The sequence below is a fragment of the Saccharomyces cerevisiae genome, chromosome I, assembly GCF_000146045.2.
Source record: "Saccharomyces cerevisiae S288C chromosome I, complete sequence".
NCBI lineage: Eukaryota > Fungi > Ascomycota > Saccharomycetes > Saccharomycetales > Saccharomycetaceae > Saccharomyces > Saccharomyces cerevisiae.
This window is the reverse complement of record NC_001133.9, coordinates 169,243-196,794: the sequence shown is the minus strand read 5'-3', so window position 1 is coordinate 196,794 and position 27,552 is coordinate 169,243. Positions and strand designations below refer to the sequence as shown.

General features: G+C 40.4%; 13 protein-coding genes and 2 non-coding genes across 15 annotated transcripts, besides 4 other annotated features; 6 read left to right on the top strand and 9 right to left on the bottom strand.

The window, feature by feature from the left end:
• Window positions 1-609: 609 nt before the first annotated feature.
• On the bottom strand, window positions 610-4,176 carry SWH1 (oxysterol-binding protein related protein SWH1; the record flags this gene model as incomplete). The annotated part of the gene is made up of 1 exon (NM_001178227.1): window positions 610-4,176. The coding sequence occupies one exon, from the start codon at window positions 4,174-4,176 to the stop codon at window positions 610-612; it is 3,567 nt and encodes a 1,188-aa protein (NP_009421.3).
• Window positions 4,177-4,377: 201 nt separating this feature from the next.
• YAR035C-A (uncharacterized protein) lies at window positions 4,378-4,458 on the top strand (the record flags this gene model as incomplete). The annotated part of the gene is made up of 1 exon (NM_001184583.1): window positions 4,378-4,458. The coding sequence occupies one exon, from the start codon at window positions 4,378-4,380 to the stop codon at window positions 4,456-4,458; it is 81 nt and encodes a 26-aa protein (NP_878042.1).
• Window positions 4,459-4,538: 80 nt separating this feature from the next.
• YAT1 (carnitine O-acetyltransferase YAT1) lies at window positions 4,539-6,602 on the bottom strand (the record flags this gene model as incomplete). Its single annotated transcript, NM_001178226.1, has 1 exon — window positions 4,539-6,602. The coding sequence occupies one exon, from the start codon at window positions 6,600-6,602 to the stop codon at window positions 4,539-4,541; it is 2,064 nt and encodes a 687-aa protein (NP_009420.1).
• A 435-nt stretch (window positions 6,603-7,037) lies between these two features.
• Window positions 7,038-7,369: a long terminal repeat (Ty2 LTR).
• A 614-nt stretch (window positions 7,370-7,983) lies between these two features.
• MST28 (DUP240 family protein MST28) lies at window positions 7,984-8,688 on the bottom strand (the record flags this gene model as incomplete). The annotated part of the gene is made up of 1 exon (NM_001178225.1): window positions 7,984-8,688. The coding sequence occupies one exon, from the start codon at window positions 8,686-8,688 to the stop codon at window positions 7,984-7,986; it is 705 nt and encodes a 234-aa protein (NP_009419.1).
• Window positions 8,689-9,062: 374 nt separating this feature from the next.
• PRM9 (pheromone-regulated DUP240 family protein PRM9) lies at window positions 9,063-9,959 on the bottom strand (the record flags this gene model as incomplete). Its single annotated transcript, NM_001178224.1, has 1 exon — window positions 9,063-9,959. One exon carries the CDS (start codon window positions 9,957-9,959, stop codon window positions 9,063-9,065), a length of 897 nt encoding a protein of 298 aa, NP_009418.1.
• Window positions 9,960-10,249: 290 nt separating this feature from the next.
• On the bottom strand, window positions 10,250-10,474 carry DFP2 (DUP240 family protein; the record flags this gene model as incomplete). The annotated part of the gene is made up of 1 exon (NM_001178223.1): window positions 10,250-10,474. The coding sequence occupies one exon, from the start codon at window positions 10,472-10,474 to the stop codon at window positions 10,250-10,252; it is 225 nt and encodes a 74-aa protein (NP_009416.1).
• A 724-nt stretch (window positions 10,475-11,198) lies between these two features.
• Window positions 11,199-11,903, bottom strand: KTD1 (DUP240 family protein; the record flags this gene model as incomplete). The annotated part of the gene is made up of 1 exon (NM_001178222.1): window positions 11,199-11,903. One exon carries the CDS (start codon window positions 11,901-11,903, stop codon window positions 11,199-11,201), a length of 705 nt encoding a protein of 234 aa, NP_009415.1.
• A 414-nt stretch (window positions 11,904-12,317) lies between these two features.
• On the bottom strand, window positions 12,318-13,025 carry UIP3 (DUP240 family protein UIP3; the record flags this gene model as incomplete). The annotated part of the gene is made up of 1 exon (NM_001178221.1): window positions 12,318-13,025. The coding sequence occupies one exon, from the start codon at window positions 13,023-13,025 to the stop codon at window positions 12,318-12,320; it is 708 nt and encodes a 235-aa protein (NP_009414.1).
• A 295-nt stretch (window positions 13,026-13,320) lies between these two features.
• Window positions 13,321-13,653: a long terminal repeat (Ty1 LTR).
• Window positions 13,654-13,835: 182 nt separating this feature from the next.
• Window positions 13,836-14,175: a long terminal repeat (Ty3 LTR).
• Window positions 14,176-14,191: 16 nt separating this feature from the next.
• Window positions 14,192-14,273, top strand: YNCA0006C. The gene has a single exon. It is a non-coding gene; the product is annotated as a tRNA-Ser (tRNA).
• A 1,267-nt stretch (window positions 14,274-15,540) lies between these two features.
• SUP56 lies at window positions 15,541-15,654 on the bottom strand. Its single transcript has 2 exons — window positions 15,617-15,654; window positions 15,541-15,584 (listed from the first exon to the last, which is right to left on the bottom strand). It is a non-coding gene; the product is annotated as a tRNA-Leu (tRNA).
• Window positions 15,655-16,974: 1,320 nt separating this feature from the next.
• On the top strand, window positions 16,975-17,514 carry DFP1 (DUP240 family protein; the record flags this gene model as incomplete). The annotated part of the gene is made up of 1 exon (NM_001178220.2): window positions 16,975-17,514. The coding sequence occupies one exon, from the start codon at window positions 16,975-16,977 to the stop codon at window positions 17,512-17,514; it is 540 nt and encodes a 179-aa protein (NP_009413.2).
• A 2,257-nt stretch (window positions 17,515-19,771) lies between these two features.
• PAU7 (seripauperin PAU7) lies at window positions 19,772-19,939 on the top strand (the record flags this gene model as incomplete). Its single annotated transcript, NM_001178219.1, has 1 exon — window positions 19,772-19,939. One exon carries the CDS (start codon window positions 19,772-19,774, stop codon window positions 19,937-19,939), a length of 168 nt encoding a protein of 55 aa, NP_009412.1.
• Window positions 19,940-20,390: 451 nt separating this feature from the next.
• Window positions 20,391-20,638: an origin of replication (ARS110; Autonomously Replicating Sequence; originally referred to as ADE1 ARS).
• Window positions 20,639-21,659: 1,021 nt separating this feature from the next.
• Window positions 21,660-24,584, top strand: CDC15 (serine/threonine protein kinase CDC15; the record flags this gene model as incomplete). The annotated part of the gene is made up of 1 exon (NM_001178218.2): window positions 21,660-24,584. One exon carries the CDS (start codon window positions 21,660-21,662, stop codon window positions 24,582-24,584), a length of 2,925 nt encoding a protein of 974 aa, NP_009411.2.
• Window positions 24,585-25,091: 507 nt separating this feature from the next.
• On the top strand, window positions 25,092-26,399 carry KIN3 (serine/threonine protein kinase KIN3; the record flags this gene model as incomplete). The annotated part of the gene is made up of 1 exon (NM_001178217.1): window positions 25,092-26,399. One exon carries the CDS (start codon window positions 25,092-25,094, stop codon window positions 26,397-26,399), a length of 1,308 nt encoding a protein of 435 aa, NP_009410.1.
• A 100-nt stretch (window positions 26,400-26,499) lies between these two features.
• On the bottom strand, window positions 26,500-27,420 carry ADE1 (phosphoribosylaminoimidazolesuccinocarboxamide synthase; the record flags this gene model as incomplete). Its single annotated transcript, NM_001178216.1, has 1 exon — window positions 26,500-27,420. The coding sequence occupies one exon, from the start codon at window positions 27,418-27,420 to the stop codon at window positions 26,500-26,502; it is 921 nt and encodes a 306-aa protein (NP_009409.1).
• Between the last annotated feature and the right edge of the window lie 132 nt (window positions 27,421-27,552).

The window sequence follows — 27,552 nt, the reverse complement described above, 5'->3', positions numbered from 1 at the left end:
CTTGTGGAAATTATTCGTTGACTTAATAATCCTTTAAATACTACGATGTTGTACGTGATCGAGAAAATTTTGAGATATTCTTTTTTTCGCAAATGAATAAATTCTTTTGAGAGCACTTTCGAAATTAGAATATTGCTAGAGCTGTTAAAAACGTTTTTTAATGGCAGGGGGGTCAACTTCTTACTAGTTTTGTGACCTTCTAGAGCAGAATTTTCCTTTTGGAATTCTTTCCCATCTTTATATGGATAATATTTTGAATTCTATGCAGAGTAATATCTGTTTGGTATCGGCTTTGAATCCATGGGGATCCCTTGTTAGAGTAGTTTTTTTTTTTGGTTAGTGGACACTATTGAAAGTCAATGAAAGCATAAGTTTTAGCATCTTTAATATATTTCGTTCAGCCCGGTTAATCTTTTCCATGAAAATAAAAAACCTTTAAATCAATGAGTATGAATGCCACGCAGCTCATGGAATATGATGTATTGATGCCTCAAGAAGTTATGAATACTTCATACTATATAATTAAATAGGTCCTATCCTGTTTTCCGATGTACCGGCATTCGCAATGGATACAAATGAACGAGTGTTATTGTGACTACATTGCACAGCTTAGAAAATATCAGCACAATCTTTAAAGTCATGATTTTTTCTTTTGTTCCAATACTCTCCATTAAATTTCCAGTATAGACTTTTGGTAACGGGGTGCTCCTCCTGGACAAACCACTTAGGTCTGTATTCTTCTCCTTTTTGTTCCCTTTCTTTTTTTGCTGCCCTTTGTTTTACTTCAACACGATGCTTTTCCGCGGCAGCTTTATCGTATTCACCATTTTCCATAGCCCTTTGATCGGGCCTTAAACGACTATCTGTGGGTGCTAAATATGGTATCAAGTGGGGTGGCAAAGCATTCAAAGTCAATGCAAACGACGTTAAATTAAATGGCACTGAAGGCCTTTCATTTGCTTTCCATATCAGAAACTTAGACCCATCTAGTTTTGGTCCTCCCGTGGCAGAATTTGCCGTTTTTATTCTGTCTAATGTCAGTTCTCCGCCTCTAGCAGTTACTTTTTTCCCGTAAATGGAATCATTCCAATGCCCACCAAGAACCCATAATTTTTTATCGTCCTTGTTGAATACTTCACCTCTGACTTCATATGCACCGGCTGAGGTCCAGCCATGGGCTTTGTAATGCAGCATACAATAGTCGCCTGTGGTATGGTTTGTGACTTTGACGTCCCCACTGTTGTCTACTTGTGGTTTCCCCATTAAAATACCGATAACAGTGTTATTTGGTTTTTTCCAGGAATAAGTTTCCTCGGGAACACTAATATTATGATCAGGCCGGATAGTAATGTACCATAATCCTAAATGTTGCACGGCGAACGTGCGCCCATTGAATGACGAATCAACATTACATTCACCGTAAAAATCCCATTTGGGCGATTCTGTCCAAGTAGCAGAGATAGGTGGGTGGTGAGAGACTTGTTCGGTGAAGAATCGGTACTGACCATCAGTTCTGGCATATTCAAAAGTTTCACCGAGTAAGGGGTTGAATGGTTTAGACACTCTGTTAGTGGTAGATGCGTACATTGATGCAGTAAAGGCAGCTACATATAGCATTCTTAAAGAGGAGTCTTCAAAAGTGGCAGCTTGGTCAAGAATATGAGAATACTCAATATCTTCAGATACTCTCTGTAGTAAGGATGTTGGCTCATTGAACGATACCGGTAGAGTTAGTTTGGTTAAGTCTTGACCGACCATAGACTTTAAAACAGACCAGAGACCAATCTTGGGACGATTATCTTCGTCTAAAGCCAGTTTGGTTCTCACTGGGTCTTCATATCCGACGAATGATCCCTCTTTTAATAGTTGGTTCTTCTTTTCCACCTGTGGAGAACTGATCACAATAAGGCTCTCGTCTTCAGGAGCTTCTTCTTGTGGTTTCGCATTAGCTGGAGTCTCCTTGTTTGTGGTTAAGTCTTCCGAATCATTGGCTTTTTTGTCGGAAGCAGCTTCTTCTGCGTCGAAAAATTCGTCGGCGTCAGAATCCTCATCACTTTCCTTTGTTGCTTCGATAAATTTTACGATTTCCTCAAGGGTATTTGTTGATTCTTGGGATCCTTTTATCATTGAATTTGCATCATCGGATTCTTCATTAGCCTCAGTTTCAACCTGTGGTTGATTGTTCAATTTTTTTTGAAGCATTTTTTTCAGATTTTTCCGTTCTTTATCCAAGGCAACCAATTTTTCGTCTTTATCAACCAGTTCCATTTCCAGATCTTTTACCGATTGAATCCAAACATTGTTAACATCCCGTTGCTTGGTCATTTGGGCAATCATTCTTTTTTCCCTTTGAGAGGTCAACCGATTTAATTTGTCGAAAAATTCGCTGACGGTTTCAATAGAAGTGTTGACGGTGTTCCAGTACTCATCGTGTTGTTGTTTATCTTGCAGCAATTCGTTCAAAGATGCCAACTCGATGGAAATGGATCTTTGTAGCATGTGTAGTTTTTGAATATAGGGACCATAAATGGCATTTAGATCTTCGTCGCCATCGTTTTCACCGCCGTTTTCCATTGTGTAAGAGGAGTTACCGTCGTCATCAGAATCGTCCTCAGAGTAACCCTCATCATCTGATGGTATATCGGCTGCCCTTGTAGACGAGACTGTAGACTTCCTAGAATGTGGACCGGGAGTGATTTCGCTTAAGCTTTGGCTTCTGGATGAAATCAACGGTAATGGTTCTATGAGGGGTCTACTTTCATCATCATCATCATAATCATCATCGTCATTATTATTATTATTATTATTATCGTCATAATCATTATTACTTTTGTTGTTGTTGTTGTTAGTGCTGTCATCGTCATTATCGTGATCGTTTTGTGTCAGTGTGGATTTGGACAGATGCGGGCTCTTGGTCAACCGTTTTGAAGTTGCATGCAAGTTTTCTTTATTGGACACTTTGGATGACAAGCCATGGCTTAAGGCCAGAGAAGGCGAATAGGGGCCATTGTGCAGCAAAATTTCTCTGTCCTTTGCGTATCTTATGGCGCCCTGGATGGCCCAAACCCATCTATTTGTCTCGATGGGGTGGTTCCCCTTTAAATGCCACCTGATAACACCGTTGTTACCGCCGATAATTTCGAATTTCAACTTTTCAGACGAATCCAAATGCAGAGAGCACGAAGACATGTTTAGGGAGCCCCTGCAGGCATTCTTAGTGTCGGCCTGATCGATGTAGTAGGATAGTTTCCCATCGCTACTAAGGATGAACCAACGCAATTTGTAGCCTTGAGCGAAGTTGGTCCATTTTTTCAGGTAGCCTTTGTAAGTGGGGGCCTCGTGCAAGTTGTTGTTTGTGACGTCGATGACACTTTGCTCCCTGGTGGCCCTTTCCAATAGTTTTTTCAGTTCGATGTCGATGGCGATCTTGGTGTTGGTGGCGGTGTCGTTTTCATTGACTTTCCTAACGAGCTCGATGGGCAGTTTGCCCTTGCGGTCTCTCTTGAAGGGGTCAGCACCGTGTTCAAGCAACCAACGGCACATGATGACGTCTCTTTTCTTGACGAATTCGTGCAGAACGGTATCGCCAGTCTCCGGGTCCATACCGTTGATGTCGAGCAGTTCTGCGTTTCGAGGGCTGGAGAGGATAGATTCTAGGTGGCCGAAGTCCCTGTTGTTAAAAGCTGTTCTGAATTCCTGGGCGGTCTCTGCAACGTATGTGGAGCGTTTCACCTGCATCATCTGCGCGATGTTTAGGTTCTTGCACATTTCGATGGCCTGCAAGTGGGAGTTGTTGAGCACGCAGTCGTTGATGGTTGGTTGGTCCAGGAGGAAGGCTACGATATCACCGCGGGACTGGTAGGCGGCGATGTGCAATGGGGTGTTGCCGTTGGAGTCCCGTTCGTTTAGATCAAGATGGATGTTTAGAAAAGTGGTGTTTGTAGTTGAGACCCAATGATGGACGATTTCCTTTATGACAGCCATGGGGGCGACTTGCACGGCATAGTGGAGCATGAGATGGAGCACTTGTTGGACGTTTGGGTCGTCTAGCGGCTGGAATTGTTTCTTTAGGAGATCTTGTAGGTTGGGGAAACTTCCCTGGCGAAGGGCGTCGAGAAGTTTCAACTTCAGCAGCGGCTTACTGATGGCCACAGACGATAGATCAGGTTGTTCCATGGTGTGTGGAGGGGTGAAAGGTGTACTTTGATGTTTAAACTTTTCCCTTTTTATTTTTTTTTTTTTTGGCAGTTTAATTTAGTTTGAGTGCTTCTATTTATCCAAGTTTTGAGTTTCCTTTTTCCTTTTTTTTTCTTTTTTTCCTTTCCCTTTTTGGTGCACGTTCGCTCGGCGAGTAAAAGAGGTAATCCAAACGACGGGATGAGATTAAATTACAGTCGCTGCTATTATAGTAGCCAGCGGCGGCGCCAGTCACTTCCAAAGCGTTTTCCTCTTATTTAGTATATTTAATAGTATGTAGTAGTAGTAGTAGTAGTAGTAGTAGTAAAAATAATATTGATGCGCAAAAACTCAGCATAAACTCAACCGGACACGCTCACGTCGAAGTAATCGTAGCCGGACAACAGGTATTTCATGTCTTCTGATTTGGTGTTGGCGCTAGCAGTGGTCCTGGCAGCGGGTTTTGCTGCGCGAGCTTGCTGCCGTTTGAAGATGCGGTCGATCTCCAGCAGCGACTTTTCCATGAGCGACGCAAACCGAGCAGTCTGGCGATGCCTTGAGGACACCACCACAGAGACGGAGTGGTCTCTGATGATGTAGCCGATGCCGAAGCCGTTGGCGGTGACAGGCCCGAACCCGAAGCTCTTGAGGCAGGGGTTACCGCAGTTGGAGGTGCTCAAGACGTTGTTCTGCATGGTAGTCCAGGACTTGTCGCGGAAGATGGGTGGGAGCTCCAACTTGTCCTTGTACCATTGGTTCCAGAGGCAGTAGAGCGCATACAAGTGACGGTCCTGGCCGAGCCCCTGGGAGCATTCCCTTGTGATTTGCGAGTGCGCCGTACAGGCGTCGTGCAAGAGCTGAATTTTGGTGGCGTCCGAGGCATCCTGGTCCAGTAGTGACTTGACAAAGAGCTTCGATTGGCCCGTGACGGAGCGGATGGCCTCTGTGCGGCCGTTTTGGAACGCCTTGGTCATGGCAGGCTCGTACACGGTCTCGAAGCGACCGTACAACGCGAAGTATGCGACCTGGAACACCTGCTGCACGAAGGCGTCTGGCGAGCACTTGAACACTGTCTTGATATGGGACGCGCCGTAGTTGGAGAAGTCAAGATTAACAAACTCGTATTGCGAGATCAAGTCCGAGATGCGCGTCTCGGCAAAGTGCAGCGACGATTGCAGGAAATTGTCAGTGCGCCATTCCAGTTTACGAGGGATGGTGATCAAGTTGGCGGAGTGAGCCGCCGAGGCCAACGACGACGACGATGGTTTTCCATCGTCGTCGCTAAAGATGTCGACGACGTTCTTGGTGACACCGCGTGCGAAGCTCAGGATCGAGTCTGTGTAGATGTCTGTGGCGAGCCGCAGCACAGTGTGGCCGTCCACACCGGTGTGTTCGAAGTTGATGCCCGCCTTACCGTTCTTGGTCACGATCAGTTGTAACTTGTCGTACCAGCGGTTGAGACAGGTGCCTGTCTGCACGTTCAATGGCGGCTGGTGTTGGTGCGGGTCGAGATTGATGGTAGAAGTCCCGCACAGCATCGAACGCGTGAGCTCGTCCTGCTGATCGGCGGCAAACGCCACGTCGTCGAGACAGACCACGAACAGCGCGGAGTCGATCAGCTTGAGATTGCGCCAGTTGGTGCAGTCGTCCGCATGGAACAGATAGTCCCTGATGTTGGACCACACCCGGCGCGACTCTGTGGTGAACACGCCAAAGGGCGCGGATCCGCTTCCGGCGGATTCCGCGTCCATGATGATCGAGTAGAGGTTCCACTCCAGTTGTTCTGGGGTGGCGAAGATGGGCTCGTTGCGTGTGTCCAGCACGTCGAACCAGTAGAACTGGCCACGATACATCGCCACCACGTGATGCGACGTGGCGTCTGTTTGCAAGTGGCAAGAGGGCTCGCCGGGACCCGGAGGGATTCTACTGGAGCCGAATAGCCGCTCATACTGGTCCATCGACAGCGGCGTTTTGCCGCGCACAGTGTCTGTGCGGAGTGTGCCGTGGCGAATCTGGCGGATGAACTTGAGAATAGAGGTGGTGAGTCGTGCGGCACGACGAACCTGCACCGTGTGTGCGCCATAGGGGCCCTGTGCCGCCGTCTCTGGTGTGTCTTTGATGGTTGGGTCGTCCTGCAGTTGGAAGTACGGGTTGACGTTGAGAACGACAGTTGCATCATATAGCAAGTACGCGTCATACCAGAACTGCTCGATGTATGAGGACTCTGGGTTGCTTTCCGCGAGCCGTGCGTCGTATTCTAGCAGCCGCTCGTGCAGCGTGTTCAATGCGTCCAGGTTTTCTGCGGAGAGCACAGTGCGGCGCGTACGGCGGTTTTGGCGCTCGTCCTGCAGGGGTTCCACGCGTGCCAGGTAGCGGTTGAGCGTGTCCTGCAGTGGCGGGATGGGTAGTCTCTTTAAGTTTGGCATTGTATACGGAAAGGAGGGGTGGGCGGGTGTGGTTATTGTCGTGTGGTTATTGTCGTGGGTGTGCTTCTATGTTATGTGTGTCTTGTATATATATGCGCGTTCCAGTTGACGCTGATACAGCCCGCCGGGCGGACGGAAAGTCCGCGGGGATGACCGCGGACCGCCGGGCCGATGACTCTAGTGCTGATGCTGATGCTGATGTTGTGCTATATGCTTTTTTTTAGCCGCTGATGACATATAGAGTCCAGATGGGGAGTCCTTTCAATCATGCTTTTCCTTGCCCCTTTACTTTGGACTATGCACTCATGATTGCCATTGTGACTGGAGAGATCGTGACACTGCTGATGGTTTTGTCATTCCGCACGTCCTACGTTTAGAAAGTAACGATGCCAATCTTCATCACGGTAAAAGTAATACGGGGTGGGGTGTTACTGATGAGAATTGGGGGAATTTTGAGATAATTGTTGGGATTCCATTTTTAATAAGGCAATAATATTAGGTACGTAGATATACTAGAAGTTCTTCTCGAGGATTTAGGAATCCATAAAAGGGAATCTGCAATTCTACACAATTCTATAAATATTATTATCATCGTTTTATATGTTGATATTCATTGATCCTATTACATTATCAATCCTTGTATTTCAGCTTCCGTTGAAAACGATGACTATTTCTCATCATTTGCGTCATCTTCTAACACCGTATATGATAATATACTAGTAACGTAAACACTAGTTAGTAGATGATAGTTGATTTTTATTCCAACAGTTACGTAAACCGTTATCAAATAAATACGCTCAGATTCAATTCTGATTAATTTTCATTGGGGCTGATGCTTTCGCTGCAAGTTGTCATAGTATTATTTATTTATTAATACCTTAGATTTTCTTGACAATTAACCAATTTTTAATCATTAAACTTAATAATATTTAATGCTACTGTACTTTTTATTATTATTTATTATTAATTTATTTATTCGTTCATCTTGTATGTAATCGTCCTCCGTTCTTTTCCCTTTACCGCTGGCTTGCGCGCGATGATTTCCACTAAAAGCTTGCTTGGAAATCTCGATCACCGACATACGCCCTGAGAATGCTTATAGGAGCTATTGAGGCGAAAGAAGTGGAGGGAAAGTAATATCCCGAGAACGAAAACGCAAGGTTTATTGTCATGAAAATGCAAATGCACCGTTGACAAAACCAACCACACGATTATCACGACTACTACCATAATAGGTAGGCAATGAACCACTTTGTTCAGCAAATGGGTCCAACACGAATCGACTTTTCGAGGCTTCCTTCGGCCGTTTTCCGGCCAGTTAGTGCTGATTATATATCATACTCTAGTTTATGTTCGCTTTACGTATGGTAGTGTCTCTAAGCTATTCCGTCTTTTTAAGAAGCGCATCGATATTGGGATGCCGCCTTCGCCAGTAATTTTCCTGAGCTTGTCGTTCGATCTCCGCTGCCTTGAGCAAAAAGTTTTGATAATTCAGTCTGGAACTAGGAGAAGCTGACTCGATGGCATCTTCAGGCTTAGCGGTGACCGGAGAATTGCCAATTGACGTGGCTGTTTGCTTCTTGGGGGTTACTCCCTCAACAAGGCGTAGAAAATAACGGTAGCAATCCTCATCGCTGTAAAAGTAATACGGAGTATGCCATTGCCCATGATTAAACAAATATTGGTTCATGTTGTATGTGATGATCCTCCATTCTTTCCCTTCTACCGCCGGTTTACGTGTGATGACATCCACTAAAAGCTCGGTCCTAAAATTTCGACGACTGACTAGCTTTGGATTACCATCACTTAATATTATTAACAAACCTACAAGAGAAGTAAAAGCAAATATTGCAGAATTGAAAACACAAGCTTCGTTGTCATTAAAAAATATAATTAATAAAACCAAAACCCCTATTACCAGGGACAAAATCATGACTGGTGTATAGCGAGCGATTTCATAGATCCAATAACTCAAGTACGAACGGAATATGTCCTTAGGAAGAGCCACATTTTTCTCAATTAAATGTGCACTAGGTTCGTTAAGTGTATCTAACTTGACGTCGGTACTTTCTGGAGGGGTCTGCATAGCCAATATATACCTTGTATTGCCTATGACTATAGTATTCCTGGTTGTTTCTGTGCCACTGCATACTGATCAAATGTTTCAATTACGCAGGACCCTTTTACGATTGTTTTTCATCTCTAGAGGCATTTTCAACATCGTATTTTCCGAAGCGTTGCATAATGAAAATGTGATAATAAGGCAGTGAGCTACTTTGTCACAACAAAGTACGAGAACAGATGAGGTTCCGTGGTGTTTTTGGGGCAACCGCACTATTTGGAGCGCTGTATATATTTATATCCTACTACAAAAAATCATAAATGACACTGAATTGGACACATGCTAGCGTCAAATACCTTGCCTGGTAAAGTTGTGTGCTAGTGTCTCCCGTCTTCTGTCTAAAAAAACTCATCGACACCAGGATACTCTTGTCGCCAATATTCCTTTTGAAATTGTTGTTCGATTTCGGCTGCCTTGGTGAGGAGCTTTATAAAGTTCGGTCCGGCACTAAAACTAGAAGACTCAGCGGCTTCGTTTGGTGTGCCAGCGGTTTCGTCATTTGATTGTGCGTCTTTAACATTGCTGGCTGACGATTCCTTTTGCTTCTTGAAAGTTCTTCCCTTAATAAGACTTAGAAAATAACGGTGGCAATCTTCATCACGGTAAAAGTAGTAGGGAGTATCCCATAGCCCATGATCAAATAAATACTGGTTCATCTTGTATGTAATTGTCCTCCATTCTTTCCCCTTTACCGCCGGTTTACGTGTGATAATTTCCATCAGAAGCTTAACTTTAAATTCCCGATCACCGATCGGTTCACTAAATGCAATTACAACCATGCATGTTCCTGGAAAGCAAAAGGAAAACAATAGTATCTCAAAGGCAACGCAAAATTCCGTATTATAAAAAAACACTAATAATAAAATTGAAGTCACAATAAGTACGAGCAAAATTACTGCCGCTTTATGACGAGTAACTTCATATATCCAATAACTTAAGTACGAACCGAATATGTCCTTGGGAAGAGCCACATTTTTCTCAATTAAATATGCACTGGGTTCGTCGAGAAAATCCGACTTGGCGTCGGTACTTTCTGAAGATGTTTGCATGCCCAGTTTATATCTTGTCTTCTCTATAGCTCTGCTATGGTGTTGAAGGATGTTATGCGGATCAAAATAGCGATCTGTCTTATACCAATTGAAACTTTTCATCACCTGCTTTTTACTTCGGAGGCATTTTTCATTCAATACTAAGTTCCGGAATGATACAAAATAAAAATGGTATTGAGGCGACATAAGTTGTTAGCACAGCAAAGATGGTTGCGGGTTAAGTTTTCTGATCGTTCTGGGAGAGTATTTACGTTAAAAAATAGGAATCAATTAAGCATAATCATGCCGTTTTGTGTGCTACATATCTGTTTCCCACTATATAAAGTCACGTTAGAATGCAATTTATCTAATTTACTACCCCATTTTAGCGTCAGTGGATTGGTAAATCCCTTTGCTAGCAAGGTACTGTCAGAATATTTCTCCTTCCTTTCAAATAATTGCACCAATATCTTGCCAATACTTCACTTGAGATTGTTCTACAATATCCGCTGTCTTGGAAAGCAATTTTGAAAATCTTCTCCGGGATTTAATGTGAAAGATTCGCCAGCTTCAGTCTCCTGTACATTTTCCTCAGCGTTGCTTGTTGGCTTCTCGAAAGTTCTTCCCTCAATAAAACTTAGAAAAAGACGGTGGCAATCTTCTTCGCAATAAAAGTAGTAAGGAGTACTCCATATTTTATGGTCAAATAGATATTTATTCATCTTGTACGTGATAATGTTTCATTCCCCTTTCACCGAACGCTGGCGTGTGCTTACCTCTAACGAAAGCCTAATATTAGATGCTTTATTGTCGGTCTGTCCCGGAGATGAAAAAAGAGGATAGAAGGGACATGAGATGGTATACTCGGAAATTAGTCAGTGAAATCAAAATTACAGATGCCAGGAACATAATCATTATCGGCTTACAATGAGCCCCCTCGTAACACGTAAAGTGAATAACTTAAGTACGAATTGAACATGTCTTTGGGAAGGACCACATTTCCCTCAACTAAATTGGCACCATCTCCACTCAACACATCCAGTCTAATATTTTTATTTTGTGGTTGCGATTGCATACACGATTTGAGTACTAAATTTTTGACGAATGTAATACGGACCAAACAACAGCTTTTTTATTCACTAGTTATTCTTATAACTACAACACCAAACCCTTTTTGAGATCCTTTTTTTCTTTTTCTATTGTTTGGATTTTCTTGGCTGCATTATGCGAAGCGCAACAATAGAATGTGACAAAAACTGACAGAACCCTTATTAAACAAATATGAAAACCTCTAAAAAAACTTACAAATACGATAGTTGTAGGCCATGATGTTTGTACAGCTCGAATATATGATGCTCAATTCTGGCTTCGAGATGTTCTTGAATTCGATTCTTGTTCTCGTTTTAAAGAAAAGTAAGTATACTTGGTGAATAAAATGCTTCCGCTTCAAGGTAAATCAGCGTCAGGATATTGCTTTCTCCAGTATTCACTTTGAGCCTCCTTTTCTATTTGTGTTGCCTTCAAAACATATGCCATCAAAATAGGGTCTGATCTAATACTATAAAAGTTGTTTAGACCATTTGAAGTCTTCCCTGCTGAGACAGGTGATTGTGTATCCTCGGCACTATTCGATGAGGAATCCGAGTGCGAACCAGAATTCACTTCCTTGATAAGAGTGGTGAAGAACTCATGGCACTTCTTGCCGCTATAGAAATAGTACGGGGTATACCATAGTCTCTTCATGAATAGATATTGGTTCATATTATATGCGACAGTACCCCATTCCTTCCCCGCAGGCTTGCGTGCGATCACCTCCACTAAAAGCTTTATCATGAACTCCTGTTCAGTGATCGCTTTCCCGAATGTGAATGCTGCAACCACCATTAAAGCCATGGAGGCTACTATAAGGGACATCACTAAGATCACAGTGCACCCGTCGTTATCATGAAAAAGCACAATCAATGAGATCAAACTCACGATTATGATGATCATAAACATGATCGGTTTACAATGAGCAATTTCATAAAGTACATAACTCAGATGTGAACTGAATGTGTCTTCGGGAAGAGCTACATTCTCTTCGATTAAATGTGCACTGGGTTCGTCGAGAGTATCCATCTTTACGTCGGTATTTTCTGAAGGTGTTTGCATGGTCAATTGATATCTTGCCTTAATATGGCACTTATAGATGTTATCCTGATCAAAATAGCCAGCTGTTTTATGCTTTTTTAACGTTGTTCACCATTGTATTTATTATTTTTGAGGCATTTTTCACGTATTGTTGCAACGTCCCGAAGGGATTCGATGTGATCGAAAAGCGTCCCGGCTGATCTATTGTGATGACCAGCTATCTCACGTTGGCGAGCATCAAGCCGAGGATCATAAAGCAAAATATATAATAGCATTTGCATCTAAAGTAAACTACATAAAATTTGTTTCGAGCGTACATAACTTTTACACCCAGATGGACTGACACTTAATTGCGGGCTTCGTAATGTTCTTGAAGTTAATGATGCTCGTACATTTTATATTAGAATATACTAGATAAATACCAAAAATTCGGCCCTAAGGCAAATCAACCTCTGGGTATTGCTTTCTCCAATACTCAAATTCAGCTTCTTTGTGAATTTCCGCAGCTTTAATAAGGTAAGCTTCTAAAACTGGATCAGAACTAAAGATATAAGGTTTTACCATCTCATTTGAAACCTCTTTTGCTGGTGTGTTTGACTGCGTATTCTCTGCACCGTTCGTTGGTGAACTCAAATGTGCATTCGACCTTGTCTGTTTGATAAGGCTTTTGAAAAATTTATGGCACCTATGTTCACAAAAAAAGTAATACGGAGTATGCCATATCCCATGGTCAAACAGATACTGGTTCATATTATATGCGATTATTCTCCATTCCTTCCCCCCTACTGCTGGTTTACGTGTAATGACTTCTACTAAAAGCTTAATTATGAAACCCTTATTCAAGGTCTCAGACACGAAGGCAGTTATACCGATCAATAAAATGATAATAGAGAGGATAAGAGAAATCACTAAAAACACAAGGATACCTTTGATATCATGAAAAAACGTAATCAATAAAACCAAACACACAGGTATTAGGAACATAATCATTAGCGGTTTACAACGAGCGATTTCATTAAGTATATAACTCCAGTACGAATTGAATGTATCCTCTGGAAGAGCCACATTTTCCTCGATTAAATGTGCACTGGGTTCGTCGAGAGTATCCAACTTGACGTCGGTATTTTCTGAAGGGGTTTGCATGTTGAATTGATATCTTGTCTTGTGTAAGGTTATTATATGGTTTTGGAGGTTGTTATGCTGATTCGAATTACGACTTGATCATGATACTAATTGAGCTTTGACGAAATATTTTAGCAATTCAGAACCCCTTTCATATTCTTTTTTTTTTTCATTTTTAGAGGCGTTTTTTCACTGATAGGTACAGCCTCCGAAATAATATATAGTGAAGATATAATAATAATAGTGCGAGCCTTTTACAGGGCCATTATGATCATGAGTGAGATCCAGAAAAGCACATTGCATGGCAGTCGGATGTTGAGAATTGGGGGAATTTTGAGATAATTGTTGGGATTCCATTGTTGATAAAGGCTATAATATTAGGTATACAGAATATACTTGAAGGTTCTCCTCGAGGGTCTAGGAATCCCCATAATGGAGTCTATATTTCTATATACCAATCTTACGATTATTCCTCATTCCGTTTTATATGTTTCATTATCCTATTGCATTATCAATCCTTACACTTCAGCTTCCTCTAACTTCGATGACAGCTTTTCATACCTTATGCCATCATCTCTACACCGTATATGATAATATATTGATAATATAACTATTAGTTGATAGACGATAGTGGATTTTTATTCCAACAGAATTGCATTCCAACACATTGCCCCTAGCAATAATAGAAGTCCTACAATTATCAGATTTTTTAGCCAATTCTCAGCAACAAATCTAAATAGCAATTGCTCTTTTTAATTAATGGTTTACAGTTGTGATGCAACGCAATCCTTTTTCTTATAATTGGTTTACATATTTTATCACTGAAAATAATGTTGTATTACGGGCTCGAGTAATACCGGAGTGTCTTGACAATCCTAATATAAACAGTCTTAGGGAAGTAACCAGTTGTCAAAACAGTTTATCAGATTAATTCACGGAATGTTACTTATCTTATATATTATATAAAATATGAATCATACTAAGTGGTGGAAGCGCGGAATCTCGGATCTAAACTAATTGTTCAGGCATTTATACTTTGGGTAGTTCAGCTAGGGAAGGTCGGGTTTTGTCTCATGTTGTTCGTTTTGTTATAAGGTTGTTTCATATGTGTTTTATGAACGTTCAGGGTGACGTATTGTCATACTGACATATCTCATTTTGAGATACAACAAATAACATACAATTTTGGCAACTTGGCCGAGTGGTTAAGGCGAAAGATTAGAAATCTTTTGGGCTTTGCCCGCGCAGGTTCGAGTCCTGCAGTTGTCGTTATTTTTTTTTACTGATGATATTTCACCTCTTCAAAGCATACTCATCTTCAACTCGGATTCAACACGAGAAAGAATTATTTAAATCGGTACAAAGCAATACACTATTCAAAATCCTATCGTTTCCCAATTGTGTTGTGCGCGCGTTATTCTGCGATTCCGTGTAAGTGCATAGAGTAGGTTGTTGCAATAAAAAATGTCTCTAAATAGCAGGCCGACAGACATAACCAAATGATTTCCGTGAACAACCTCAAATTTTCAGGCTTTGAACGTGATTTTCCCAAACCCTGTAACTTGATGTGTAAATTTAAAATGGAATTGGCATGCCAGCTATCATCCCTTAGTGCTTTCAGTCCGAGAGTCTCCATATGTCTGACTTCACGACCTAATTGAACCGGCGCCCATTTCTGGGACATCAGCACTTGCGGTGCTGTTCCAAATAATATCTAAGGTAAGTTTAATGGCCCAGCCCGATCGTGAACGTTAAAGAAAGCATACGTCAAAATATTGGTACCTTATAAGAGTAAAAAAATGCTGTTTCATCTCGTTTGGTAGAGTATATATAAAAAGAGCGGTTTCTGAATTGTTGAAATTTGAACTGTTCAAGATTTACTTAGTAGTATGAACCTGCAGGGATCATCCAGAAACAAAATGCTGTAGCTTCTTCTCTGAATTGTATTTCTTTACAAAGAGCTTTGCTATTTTGCCTTGAAACAGCATATCTCATGGCGAGCGCTTCCATAGCGCTTGAAGCAGACCAAAGCAACATGCTGGAAGACCAGATTCCTAGACTATTCATGTACATCTCTACATAGTATGATCGACTTCGGGATTTTTTATTCCTTACTACGTGGTTTTTACGATGGCATGATCAAATTCTGTGAAGCTGTTTTGTCTGTCAGTGGGATCGTGCATTGTACTCAGTTAGAAGTGCGTTTGGAGCTTTGTAACATGGCACAAGTGAAGTGAAAGACGCCCTTTATAGAAAGGAGAGTTAGCTAATGTAGAAGTACAGCTGGTGATAAGAAAACGCTGATGCAGAATCAGGAAAGTGTTCTCGTTGTATTTTCCAAGTCTACTTGATTTTACAGTTAACGTAATATTCTTTATTATGTAGTGGTAAGAAATACTCAAACCGTAGGAAGCGGACTTGAGTTTGTTTTTATCTTCAGAGTATATGCATCCACGAAACACACCCTCATTGGTATAATGTTGGTACTTTCATTCCTACGTAGATTATGAAGTATAGGAGGAAAAAGAAAAAATAATGGTTGCTAAGAGATTCGAACTCTTGCATCTTACGATACCTGAGTATTCCCACAGTTCACTGCGGTCAAGATATTTCTTGAATCAGGCGCCTTAGACCGCTCGGCCAAACAACCACTTATTTGTGATATTTGGGTCACAATGTTTTAACTATTTGGACACTGACTTGTTATTAGCTGATCGCTAATTCAAACACATGGTTATATAAAGCATTCTTTCTGAAGAGACACCCAAAAAATAAGTACAGCATGGAAGTAATTATCATGCGTGTACGTGTTCTACTACATATTTTGCTATTCGGCATTGTAATGGGAAGTGATTCATAGGTGGCTGCCCCATTTTCAACGAGGGTAAAGTTTATAACTTTTTGTCTGGTCGTCCTCTTAGCTATACAACATCGTTATTGTTTAGGTATTATCCAACAATTAGGACACAGGCGTGAATAGTTTTATTAACAAATATAAAGTTAGCAATCGGCCAGTAAAAGTTTTAACGCAGGGACATCTCAGTAAATAAGTCATGCCTATGGTCCTCATCTAAATTTCGAAAAGAGACTGTGTTACGTATTATTCGCGAAGAACAATGATGATATATATCTGGCGATTTTACGGCCATTATCAGCGGTAAAACACCCAAGGTGTTGACTAAGTGATGGAGTCTGCGGTGGACAAGTGTTACTTTTGCTATACTACTAATCCAGCATTCCGTGATCATAGTTTAAATGCGCTGGCGTATTGGGAGCTCTTTGATACAACGAGAAGTCAGACATCAGCTCGCCGAAGCGTCCTAACAGTAACTAACTAACAATAAGCCTTAATGTAGTCCTCTTCCATATTCAATCTACTCTATATTCCGCTGGAGACCTGCTCACTCAATAGATCAGAAACACTCTTATATCCAAAAATACACAGGTACGAAAAATCTCGATCGAGAAATTCAAGGAAATAGAATAATCCTACACACATAACATTAAAAAAAAAATCCCTACGACAGAACTTCCCAGTCTGCTTTTGATTTACTTTTAATAAATACAGATGTTTTTTCAGTACCTTTCATGTTCCCATCCTTGTTACGATATATACTTTCATCTGGGGGCGCTAAAGAAAGCGAAAAGCTATGTACGTACAGTTGAAAAAAAGGAAAATACCAATTGAGGTTTGAAATGTTCGACACATTCAAGTCTATTTTTCCTAAGCTATCAGGATAAGGTTTACTTGACTTGTAAGCAAAAGCAAGTTAAATCGTTTGTTAAACATGCAATCTTATTTAAAAAAAACACTCATGTCACGGACGATCCTAAAGCAATCCCATTGAGGGAAGGATCTCCTGACAACCCTGAAAGTCCTTTAATCTCAGCTGATATCGTCCTTCCAGAGGATGAGTTTGCATCATACCAGAGTTATTTGCTTTACGAAATTGTACGCGCCAAGTATATAATGATCAATTTCCTCCTTTTTGTCTTGACGATTTTGGCGACTTTAACAAACATTTGGTTTTCTGGTGTTCTCTCCCCTGCCATGGTGATCCGGATATGTTTAGGTGGCTCTATGGTAGTCCTTCAGATATGGTCATTCAGTAGACCAATAAGTAATGAAACATTCCGTACAAAACTTCTACTAGAGGTAATAACTCATAGACCATCGATAGCTGGGAAAGAATGGAAAACCATAACGTATAACATGAATCAATATTTGTTCAAGGCTGGCTTATGGAAAACACCATACCACTTTTTTTGTGAACACCAGTGCTATGAATTTTTCAAGGATCTCATAAAGGGAAAATATCCTGATGTACAGTGGGATACAGCGAATACACAGCCGTTCATCAGTGTTCCAGAAAATCAGGCTGCAACTCAAAATTCTGATGTTGAACCAACCGTAAAGTGGTGCCTCTTTAAAGCAGCCGAAATTCAAGCCCATGCTGTGCGGGAATATTGGCAAAGTCAATATCCAGATGTGGGCATACCTGCAATATGAGTAGAGTTTACGTATCTAATATATTGGTATAAAAAGAACGCATCTTTTTTTTTTTGGGCTGTTCTGGGCTCCAGGAAGTCATAAATTGTGGGTACGCTTTAGATGTGTTTGCAATATTTGCAACTGCTCTCCCAAAAAAAATTAGCATTGCAAGATATTGAATAACTGGGTCGTCCCGAAGCAACAGTGGGGAAATAGTTTACGAGTTTTGTTCAAGTTAAAAGCATTTTTTGTTGTGAAGAGAATAAACTTGATTTCGAAGGAGATCAAATTCGAAATAATCTGCGAATTTATTATGATCGACTAGGCAACGAAGACGCAGTTTTCTATTAAATCTGTGCGTTTGAGTAACTTAACTGACTATAATATCGCAATCTTAACATCATTAAACAATGTAAAAGAGGTCATACGCTATAAGAAGTTGATTTGATCCCCCGTGGATTTTGAAAAATGTCAAGATCAGCATATTGACCCATGTTTTTCCGCTCAATCCAGTCTATCAATCATTTTTCAACAAGGATAACCATAACATTCACCCACCATGCTTTGGTTCATAAGATATACGGGGAGATCAGCAACTCTTCAACTTATTGAACATGTTGAGAGCAGGATTAAATAATCAATGTCCTGTGATTGCAACATCTATCATGCCTGACGTTTCTCGAACGATACAATCTACAATTTAATGAGCCATTTTAGCATATTAACGAGGGCTGCATGAGGATCGAATGGACAAAAGTGTTTTCAGGCATGGGAGAATGGGATGCTTATAGAGGAGTTTAACCATGAAATTAAATGATTCTCCAGCAAGAAAAAAAAAACTCCTGACTCAGTTCATGTGGCGGGAAATTTCTCTCATTGTCTCCCCCTGCAGCGCTACTAATCTTAAAGGTAGTGGTGGCTTCGACATTATATCGTTGGTTCAGGTTGTCCGATCACTAATGATCTGTTACTTTATTGCTATGTTATGTGTCAAAAGGTGATATCCCCATTTTTACTGATCGCAGTAATATTTTAACCTGCCATGGTTAAATTGTTTATTGTCATTGAGTTGAGCACTTTTTCATTGCACTGTAGTTGTTGCGTATTTCAGACTTACTCTTATAGTGACGCTAACAGGAGGTCTGGCTCTTAATACAAGGACGTCGTAATATTCTGTTCACCGGACTCGAAAGCAAGAAGGAAAAAAGCACATTGTAGCCTTTTCAAAAACCTATCTTTTGGTACTAATTTATGGCGGCCCATACAGAGAGCTACCCTAAGAAATAGTTCGCATTCGTATATGAACTTCGGCTTTGAATATTGCGGATTCGTGCACAATACAAGACTTCTGTCGTTCCATGTCATCTATTGCGCGATTATTTTTTCACCAATTCCTTTCATTTCTAGTGGTTTCAAGGCGCAAGATTAATCTTAGATTTTACCTCCATCAAAAGCTCGGTAATTGGCACGTCATTTTACTATATGGCCTCAACAACATCGCTATACAGATTTGGGCGCCCTACTTAGCGAGACTTCCTACATTTGGAAATTACCCTAAAGGCATATTCTCTTCATGTAATAGCTCGCACAATGTAACCCGATTCAATTGATGCCCCAGTCGTCATTTATGTACAAGCATATCTACGCTGGCTCTGAGACTTGTGTTGTCCAAACAAGAACCCCCATCATATCTAGCGTGAGTATCAAATGGTTGGCAATAGTTTGTGTGGTCTGATTATTTACGTACAGCTCCCCTTTTTGTGTGCATATTCCTGCAGATGCGACTCTAAGAGCTCACACTTAATTTTTCATTGTTTCTAATTTGGGAAAAGTCCGATTTCCCTCCTACTAACCGTTTAGTGCCAAGGGTGAGATGGCCCTTGAACGAGGGCCCAAAATAAATTTGGCTTTGGTTCTATTTCTTGGCCAAAACTGCAGCTGCAGCCCTATAGGCACTTTTCCTGTAGAGAACATTCTTGTGCTATGGAACATATGAAAGGATGGGGCATAAAAAAACGGCTTCCTATACGAAGTATAGCATCGTTCAAGAACAACCCGTCCCCATAGTAATAATGACTTAGTCGCTAAGTGGAATGTGGAAGGCATGAGTGTGAGATGGGCGACCAGTAAGAGCCCATGTGTGCAGATGTAGTTGTTCAAAGTTTCATATAAATACAGCGGCTTGATCAGCTTTGTTTGAGACATTTCTCTGTTCTTTTCCTTCCAGTTAAGCCTATATCATCACTAAGCAATAACCCAAAAAACAACAAATACAATGGTCAAATTAACTTCAATCGCTGCCGGTGTCGCCGCCATTGCTGCTGGTGCCTCCGCCGCAGCAACCACTACATTATCTCAATCTGACGAAAGAGTTAATTTGGTTGAATTAGGTGTTTATGTTTCCGATATCAGAGCTCATTTGGCTGAATACTACTCTTTCTAAGCTGCTCACCCAACTGAAACTTATCCAGTTGAAATTGCAGAAGCTGTTTTCAACTACGGTGATTTCACCACCATGTTGACTGGTATTCCCGCCGACCAAGTTACCAGAGTTATCACTGGTGTTCCATGGTACTCCAGCAGATTAAAGCCAGCTATCTCTAGTGCTCTATCCGTAGACGGTATCTACACTATCGCAAACTAGAGTCCCTGCTTTACGAATGAAACCTGTACAGGTATGAGAGGTTACGAAAAAAAATGATAAATGAAAAAAAAAAAGCTTAATAATATGAAATTAATAGTATGAATAGTTAGGCGCATGTATATAAATATAAATTTTTGTATATATGTATTATTAATATTATAAATTTCTTATTATTAAACCATCCTTTACGGAAATAACGGCCTATTCCCTTAGTATTTTGTTGTAGCTCGTGGAGTTATCCATTTTAAATGGATCTTGGGATAATTTTTACTGCTTCCCTCGTACTGGGAGCTTAATACACGTTCGTCTTGTTATCATCATAAATATGTGTTTATTATTCTCGCCTGGAAGGAAATCTTCAGTATAAATTCGTGAGGAATTTAGAATATAAATAATTCAATCATAAGAAAACATAAAAAGATCAAGTAAATAATAGAGGCATACAAGCATAACCAAATAGTACTATAAACAATTTTAAATTACACGTAAGAGATAATGGGTTATAAAGTATGTTTTTTTAAGCCATTACTGCAGCGTTCTTTATCATTATTTGAGTTCGAATGTGGAAAATGACGACTGAAATTTATAAGATAAAATATTCGAACTATATAGAAGAAAATTTTACACTCTTCGCCTTTGAAAAACATGAGTGAATGTCCTTGATCGTTATTTGGCCTTCTGAAACTGTCCATATGGGTTATTTTGAGTTCCTTATAAAGGCTTGGCGCATTATCGAATATCGTTTAGTAAAATTTATGATCCACTTGCATCGGCATGGGCATGAGCAGTACTCATTACAAAATCCAAATCAGTGATATTTACAGTAGTCACAAATTACTGTTATTTTTTATCCATTTTTGTAGTTTTTGTACAAATATACTATTGGAAATAGAAAAAAATTCCTTTGAAAGGATCAATTTTAAGTGGTAAATAGAATGAACAAGCCCAGGACAATGGATTCAGAAGGGGCCTTATCGTGTCTCATAGATATTTTTCTTCTCGGTAACCTTTCAGTAATTTCTTGAGCACGAACTCGAAGCGTTTCATCAGGTATTTCATAACTATGCATGATTTTTGATGGCTTTGCATCATATTAGAAGAAAATTTTGCAGCTGAAGAGCTCTAATACGGCTTTTCTGTGGTCGTAAAGACAAGGCTGTTCATAACGCTTGTTGCCATTATGTAGCTTTGCACATCTCATATCGGTAAGGATGTCGTTTGTCATCTAGCGGCGAACTACTGTAATGTAATAATGTCCTCTGGCGTCGTGTATGGAAAAGAGGCATAATCAAAATTGGGCCTATCAACTCATTAGCACTCTATGCTATACTGTAGTGCTCTGTGCGGACTTTGCTGTGCCATTATAATCCTTTCCACCTTGCGATGGTCTTTCCGCTTTTCTTGCTGTTATTTTTGTATACGGGAGATCTGCCTCACAAAAGGTATATCTTCTACTTGGAGGCTCGAGGAAGGACAAAACACACATAAGCACTACCCATTTTCCTGGTAAGACTATACCATGAACAGTATGGCCGATACCGATAGAGTCAACTTGACTCCCATCCAGAGGGCATCTGAGAAATCCGTGCAATACCACTTGAAGCAGGTCATTGGGAGGGGTTCTTACGGGGTAGTTTACAAAGCCATTAATAAACATACTGACCAAGTCGTGGCAATAAAGGAGGTCGTGTACGAAAATGATGAGGAACTTAATGACATTATGGCAGAAATTAGCTTGTTAAAAAATTTAAACCATAACAATATTGTTAAATACCACGGCTTCATACGAAAAAGCTATGAATTGTATATCCTCCTCGAATACTGCGCTAATGGTTCTTTGAGGAGGCTCATTTCAAGGAGCTCTACCGGATTAAGTGAAAATGAATCGAAAACCTATGTGACACAGACACTATTGGGGCTGAAATATTTACACGGTGAAGGAGTCATCCACAGGGACATCAAGGCGGCTAACATCCTGCTGAGTGCTGATAACACTGTCAAACTTGCTGATTTTGGCGTTTCCACTATTGTGAACTCCAGCGCCTTAACGCTAGCGGGCACACTCAATTGGATGGCTCCAGAGATCCTGGGCAACAGGGGAGCTTCTACGCTCAGCGACATTTGGTCTCTAGGTGCCACTGTAGTTGAAATGCTCACAAAGAATCCACCCTACCACAATTTGACAGACGCCAATATCTACTACGCTGTTGAAAATGATACCTACTACCCACCTAGCTCTTTCTCTGAGCCACTAAAGGATTTCTTATCTAAATGCTTTGTGAAAAACATGTACAAGAGGCCGACAGCCGACCAGTTACTCAAGCATGTGTGGATCAACTCTACCGAAAATGTGAAGGTCGACAAGCTCAACAAGTTCAAGGAGGACTTTACCGACGCTGATTATCATTGGGATGCCGATTTTCAAGAAGAGAAACTAAATATATCACCCTCTAAATTCAGTCTTGCAGCGGCTCCCGCTGCCTGGGCAGAAAACAATCAAGAACTAGATTTAATGCCCCCCACTGAAAGTCAATTGCTGAGCCAATTGAAGAGTTCATCTAAGCCTTTGACGGACTTGCATGTGCTTTTCAGTGTTTGCTCCCTCGAGAACATCGCTGATACAATTATCGAGTGTCTGTCGCGCACAACTGTTGATAAACGATTAATAACTGCATTTGGCTCCATTTTTGTTTACGATACCCAGCATAACCACTCTAGGTTGCGACTGAAATTCATCGCTATGGGAGGAATTCCACTGATCATTAAATTCGAACATTTAGCCAAAGAGTTCGTCATCGACTACCCTCAGACTTTAATTGAATGTGGAATAATGTATCCTCCGAATTTTGCATCGCTGAAAACCCCAAAGTATATTTTAGAACTCGTCTATAGGTTCTACGATTTAACATCCACAGCCTTCTGGTGTCGCTGGTGTTTCAAACACCTCGATATATCACTCCTTCTGAATAACATCCATGAAAGAAGAGCCCAATCCATACTACTAAAGCTATCGTCATATGCACCATGGTCTTTTGAGAAAATTTTGCCCTCTTTAATTGACTCTAAGCTAAAAAAGAAAATTTTAATCAGTCCTCAAATTACTTACGTAGTCTTCAAATCAATAAACTATATGATAACCACGAATGACGATAAAATACACAAGTCCGCTATTCCTTCTTCTTCCTCTCTACCGTTATCCTCCTCACCCACGAGGAACTCACCAGTGAATTCGGTACAGTCTCCATCAAGGTCCCCTGTTCATTCTTTGATGGCAACGCGTCCCTCTTCTCCAATGCGACACAAGAGCATTTCAAACTTTCCCCATCTGACCATATCTTCAAAATCAAGACTACTAATTGAATTACCGGAGGGTTTCTTTACCTGGCTAACATCTTTTTTTGTTGACATGGCCCAAATCAAAGATTTATCTGTTTTAAAGTACTTCACCAAGCTTTGTTACCTTACAGTACATATAAACAGCACTTTTTTAAATGATCTGCTTGACAACGATGCTTTTTTTGCTTTTATCCGGAATATTGATACCATCATTCCCTTTATCGACGACGCAAAGACAGCAGCTTTCATTTGGAAACAAATCACTGCTATATGCGTTGAAATGAGTTTGGATATGGACCAAATGAGTGCTTCTTTATTTTCTACAGCTATGAATTTCATCAGAAAAAAGAATAACACCTCCATAAGTGGACTGGAGATCATACTGAACTGCTTGCATTTTACGTTACGCAATGTAAATGATGATGTGGCTCCTACAGTGGGCTCATCAGAGTCTCATAGTGTTTTCCTCATAAAGGTCAACAATGACGCTGCTATTGAATTACCGATTGATCAATTAGTTGACCTGTTTTATGCATTGAATGACGATGACGTTAACCTCAGTAAACTAATTAGCATTTTCACGAAGATATGCTCATTGCCCGGTTTTGAAAACCTTACAATTAATATCATATTTCACCCGAACTTTTATGAAAAGATTGTTTCTTTCTTTGATACCTATTTCAACAGTTTACTTATTCAAATCGATCTATTGAAATTCATAAAGCTAATATTCTCAAAATCGTTATTGAAGCTATATGACTACACAGGACAGCCGGATCCTATAAAGCAAACCGAACCAAATCGTCGTAATAAGGCCACTGTTTTCAAACTTCGTGCCATTTTAGTACAAATAACGGAGTTTTTAAACAACAACTGGAACAAGGATGTCCCAAAAAGGAATTCAAATCAAGTTGGGGGGGACTCAGTTTTGATCTGTCAGCTATGTGAGGATATCCGTTCATTATCAAAAAAAGGAAGCCTGCAAAAAGTTTCAAGCGTCACTGCAGCAATTGGTAGTTCTCCAACAAAAGATGAGCGTAGTAATTTGCGATCCTCCAAAGATAAAAGTGACGGCTTTTCCGTCCCCATTACAACATTTCAAACATAATGTAGGAATTGCATGTGCATACATACATATATAGAGAAATAATACAGCATTACATTAACACTATATATAGAATTGTGAACCTTCCAATACTGAAAACGCATCTGTTTGGAAAAGAGATCAGAAAAGTTTTTGAATTTAAAGAGGCCAGTAATGATAAAAAAGCATATACATATATATGCTTTTTTTCTTTTCTTTTTTTTTTCAATTGGGGATTAAATGTATGAACGACTCAAAGTGCATTTTGTTAAATGTTTCTAGCTATAGATCAATAAATCTGAAATACGATATCTGACATGATTGCAGTGGCACAGTCTTCCGATAGGTTACAGCCAAGTTTTTTTTTTAAGGTTTCTGAATTTTTTCATTACGTTTCCTAATTAGGTTAAACGTAAATAAAAGCGACTTTTCAAAAGAATATCAAATCATATAACATGAAAAGAGCAAGATTCACAATACTAATTTCAATGAGAGTGCTATTTGATAATTGAATCAATTCTCTGTGTGAGTATGCATAGACGACAGTTTTTCCAAGAATACCGTAGTCCTCAGCAGCAGCAGGGACACCCACCAAGGTCAGAATACCAAGTTCTCGAAGAAATTGGGAGAGGTTCATTTGGGTCTGTACGAAAAGTCATCCATATACCTACCAAGAAACTTTTGGTTAGAAAGGATATCAAATATGGCCATATGAATAGCAAAGAGAGACAACAGCTGATCGCTGAATGTAGCATTCTATCGCAGTTGAAGCATGAAAATATTGTAGAATTTTATAACTGGGACTTCGATGAACAAAAAGAAGTGTTATACCTTTATATGGAATATTGTTCCAGGGGTGATTTATCCCAGATGATTAAGCACTACAAACAGGAGCATAAATATATACCAGAAAAAATTGTGTGGGGTATCCTGGCCCAATTATTGACTGCGCTCTATAAATGTCATTATGGTGTTGAATTGCCAACTTTGACCACAATATATGACCGGATGAAACCACCGGTAAAAGGCAAAAACATCGTTATCCATCGTGATCTGAAACCAGGAAATATATTCTTAAGCTATGATGATAGCGATTACAATATTAATGAACAAGTAGACGGTCACGAGGAAGTGAATAGTAATTATTACAGAGACCATAGAGTGAATTCAGGGAAAAGGGGGAGCCCTATGGACTATAGTCAAGTTGTGGTAAAGTTAGGTGATTTTGGGTTAGCCAAATCTCTGGAAACTAGTATTCAATTTGCCACAACATACGTCGGTACACCATATTACATGTCGCCTGAAGTGTTGATGGACCAACCATACTCCCCACTATCCGACATCTGGTCACTAGGTTGTGTTATTTTTGAGATGTGTTCGTTGCACCCCCCATTTCAGGCAAAAAATTATCTCGAGCTACAAACTAAGATTAAAAACGGGAAATGTGACACCGTCCCTGAGTATTACTCTAGAGGGCTTAATGCCATAATACATTCAATGATAGATGTGAACTTAAGAACCAGGCCTTCCACTTTTGAATTACTGCAAGATATTCAGATACGAACTGCAAGAAAGTCGTTGCAATTAGAGAGATTTGAAAGGAAGTTACTGGACTATGAAAATGAGCTGACAAACATTGAAAAAATCCTCGAGAAGCAAGCTATTGAATACGAAAGAGAACTGAGTCAGTTGAAGGAACAATTTACCCAGGCAGTGGAGGAGCGAGCCAGGGAAGTAATTAGCGGTAAGAAAGTTGGTAAGGTTCCAGAATCTATAAACGGATATTATGGTAAAAAATTTGCCAAACCTGCATACCACTGGCAAACAAGATATCGATAAAATTTGCTCTGAGAACATTTATACATTAATACATACGGGTATGTATGAATCATATTCAGTGAGGAGTTACACTGGCGACTTGTAGTATATGTAAATCACGTTAGTGAGACCATTTAGACCCTGTCAATGTTTCATAAGCCTCTATATATTTGGCCCTTGTCCTGTCGACAATGTCTTGGGGCATTTTGACGCCGTTAACACCGTTCAACTTATTAGCAGTAAGCCAGTCTCTTAAAAATTGCTTATCGTAAGAATCTTGGGATTCTCCTACCTTATAAGAGGCACCGTTCCAGAATCTAGAGGAGTCTGGCGTTAGCACCTCGTCCACTAGAATAATTTCATTGGTCTTTTCGTCAATACCGAATTCGAATTTAGTGTCTGCGATGATGATGCCCTTCTCCTTAGCATAATCTTTGCACTTGGAGTACAGTTTTACAGCCAGTTCTGCCACTCTACGTGACAAATCTTCACCCACCAGCTCAGCGGCCTGGGCAGGAGAGATGTTTTCGTCATGTTCACCTTGTTCAGCCTTGGTCGATGGGGTGAAGATTGGTTCTGGGAACTCTTGAGATTCTTTAAGTCCTTGAGGTTGTTTCAAACCATGCACAGTACCTGTTTTTACGTACTCTTTCCAAGCAGATCCGGTGATGTAGCCTCTGACAATTACTTCCAATGGAATTAGTTTATGTTTGTGAACCAATAGAGAGCGGTCTTCTAGTTGCGTTTTGTACTTTGGTTCGCTCAATTTTGCAGGTAGATAATCGAAAATAGTCTTACCTGGGGCGATGTCGACCAAATGATTACGAACATCGTTGGACAGGAACTTGAACCAGAACTCTGACAGTTTGGTCAATAGGATCCCCTTTTCAGGAATGCTGTTTTCCATAATAACGTCATATGCAGAGATACGATCCGTAGCAACAAACAGCAACGTACCAGCGTCTACCTCATATATGTCTCTAACTTTACCTCTGGCCACCAATGGCAATATACCGTCCAGTTCAGTCTTCGTAATTGACATTATCGTTAATATTTCGTATGTGTATTCTTTGTAAGCAATGCTTATGATTCGATTGTTCTTAATAGTACCAACTGCAAAAGATAAAACCCAACCGTCTTACCTCAAAGAATCTGGGTAAGAATATATAGAATG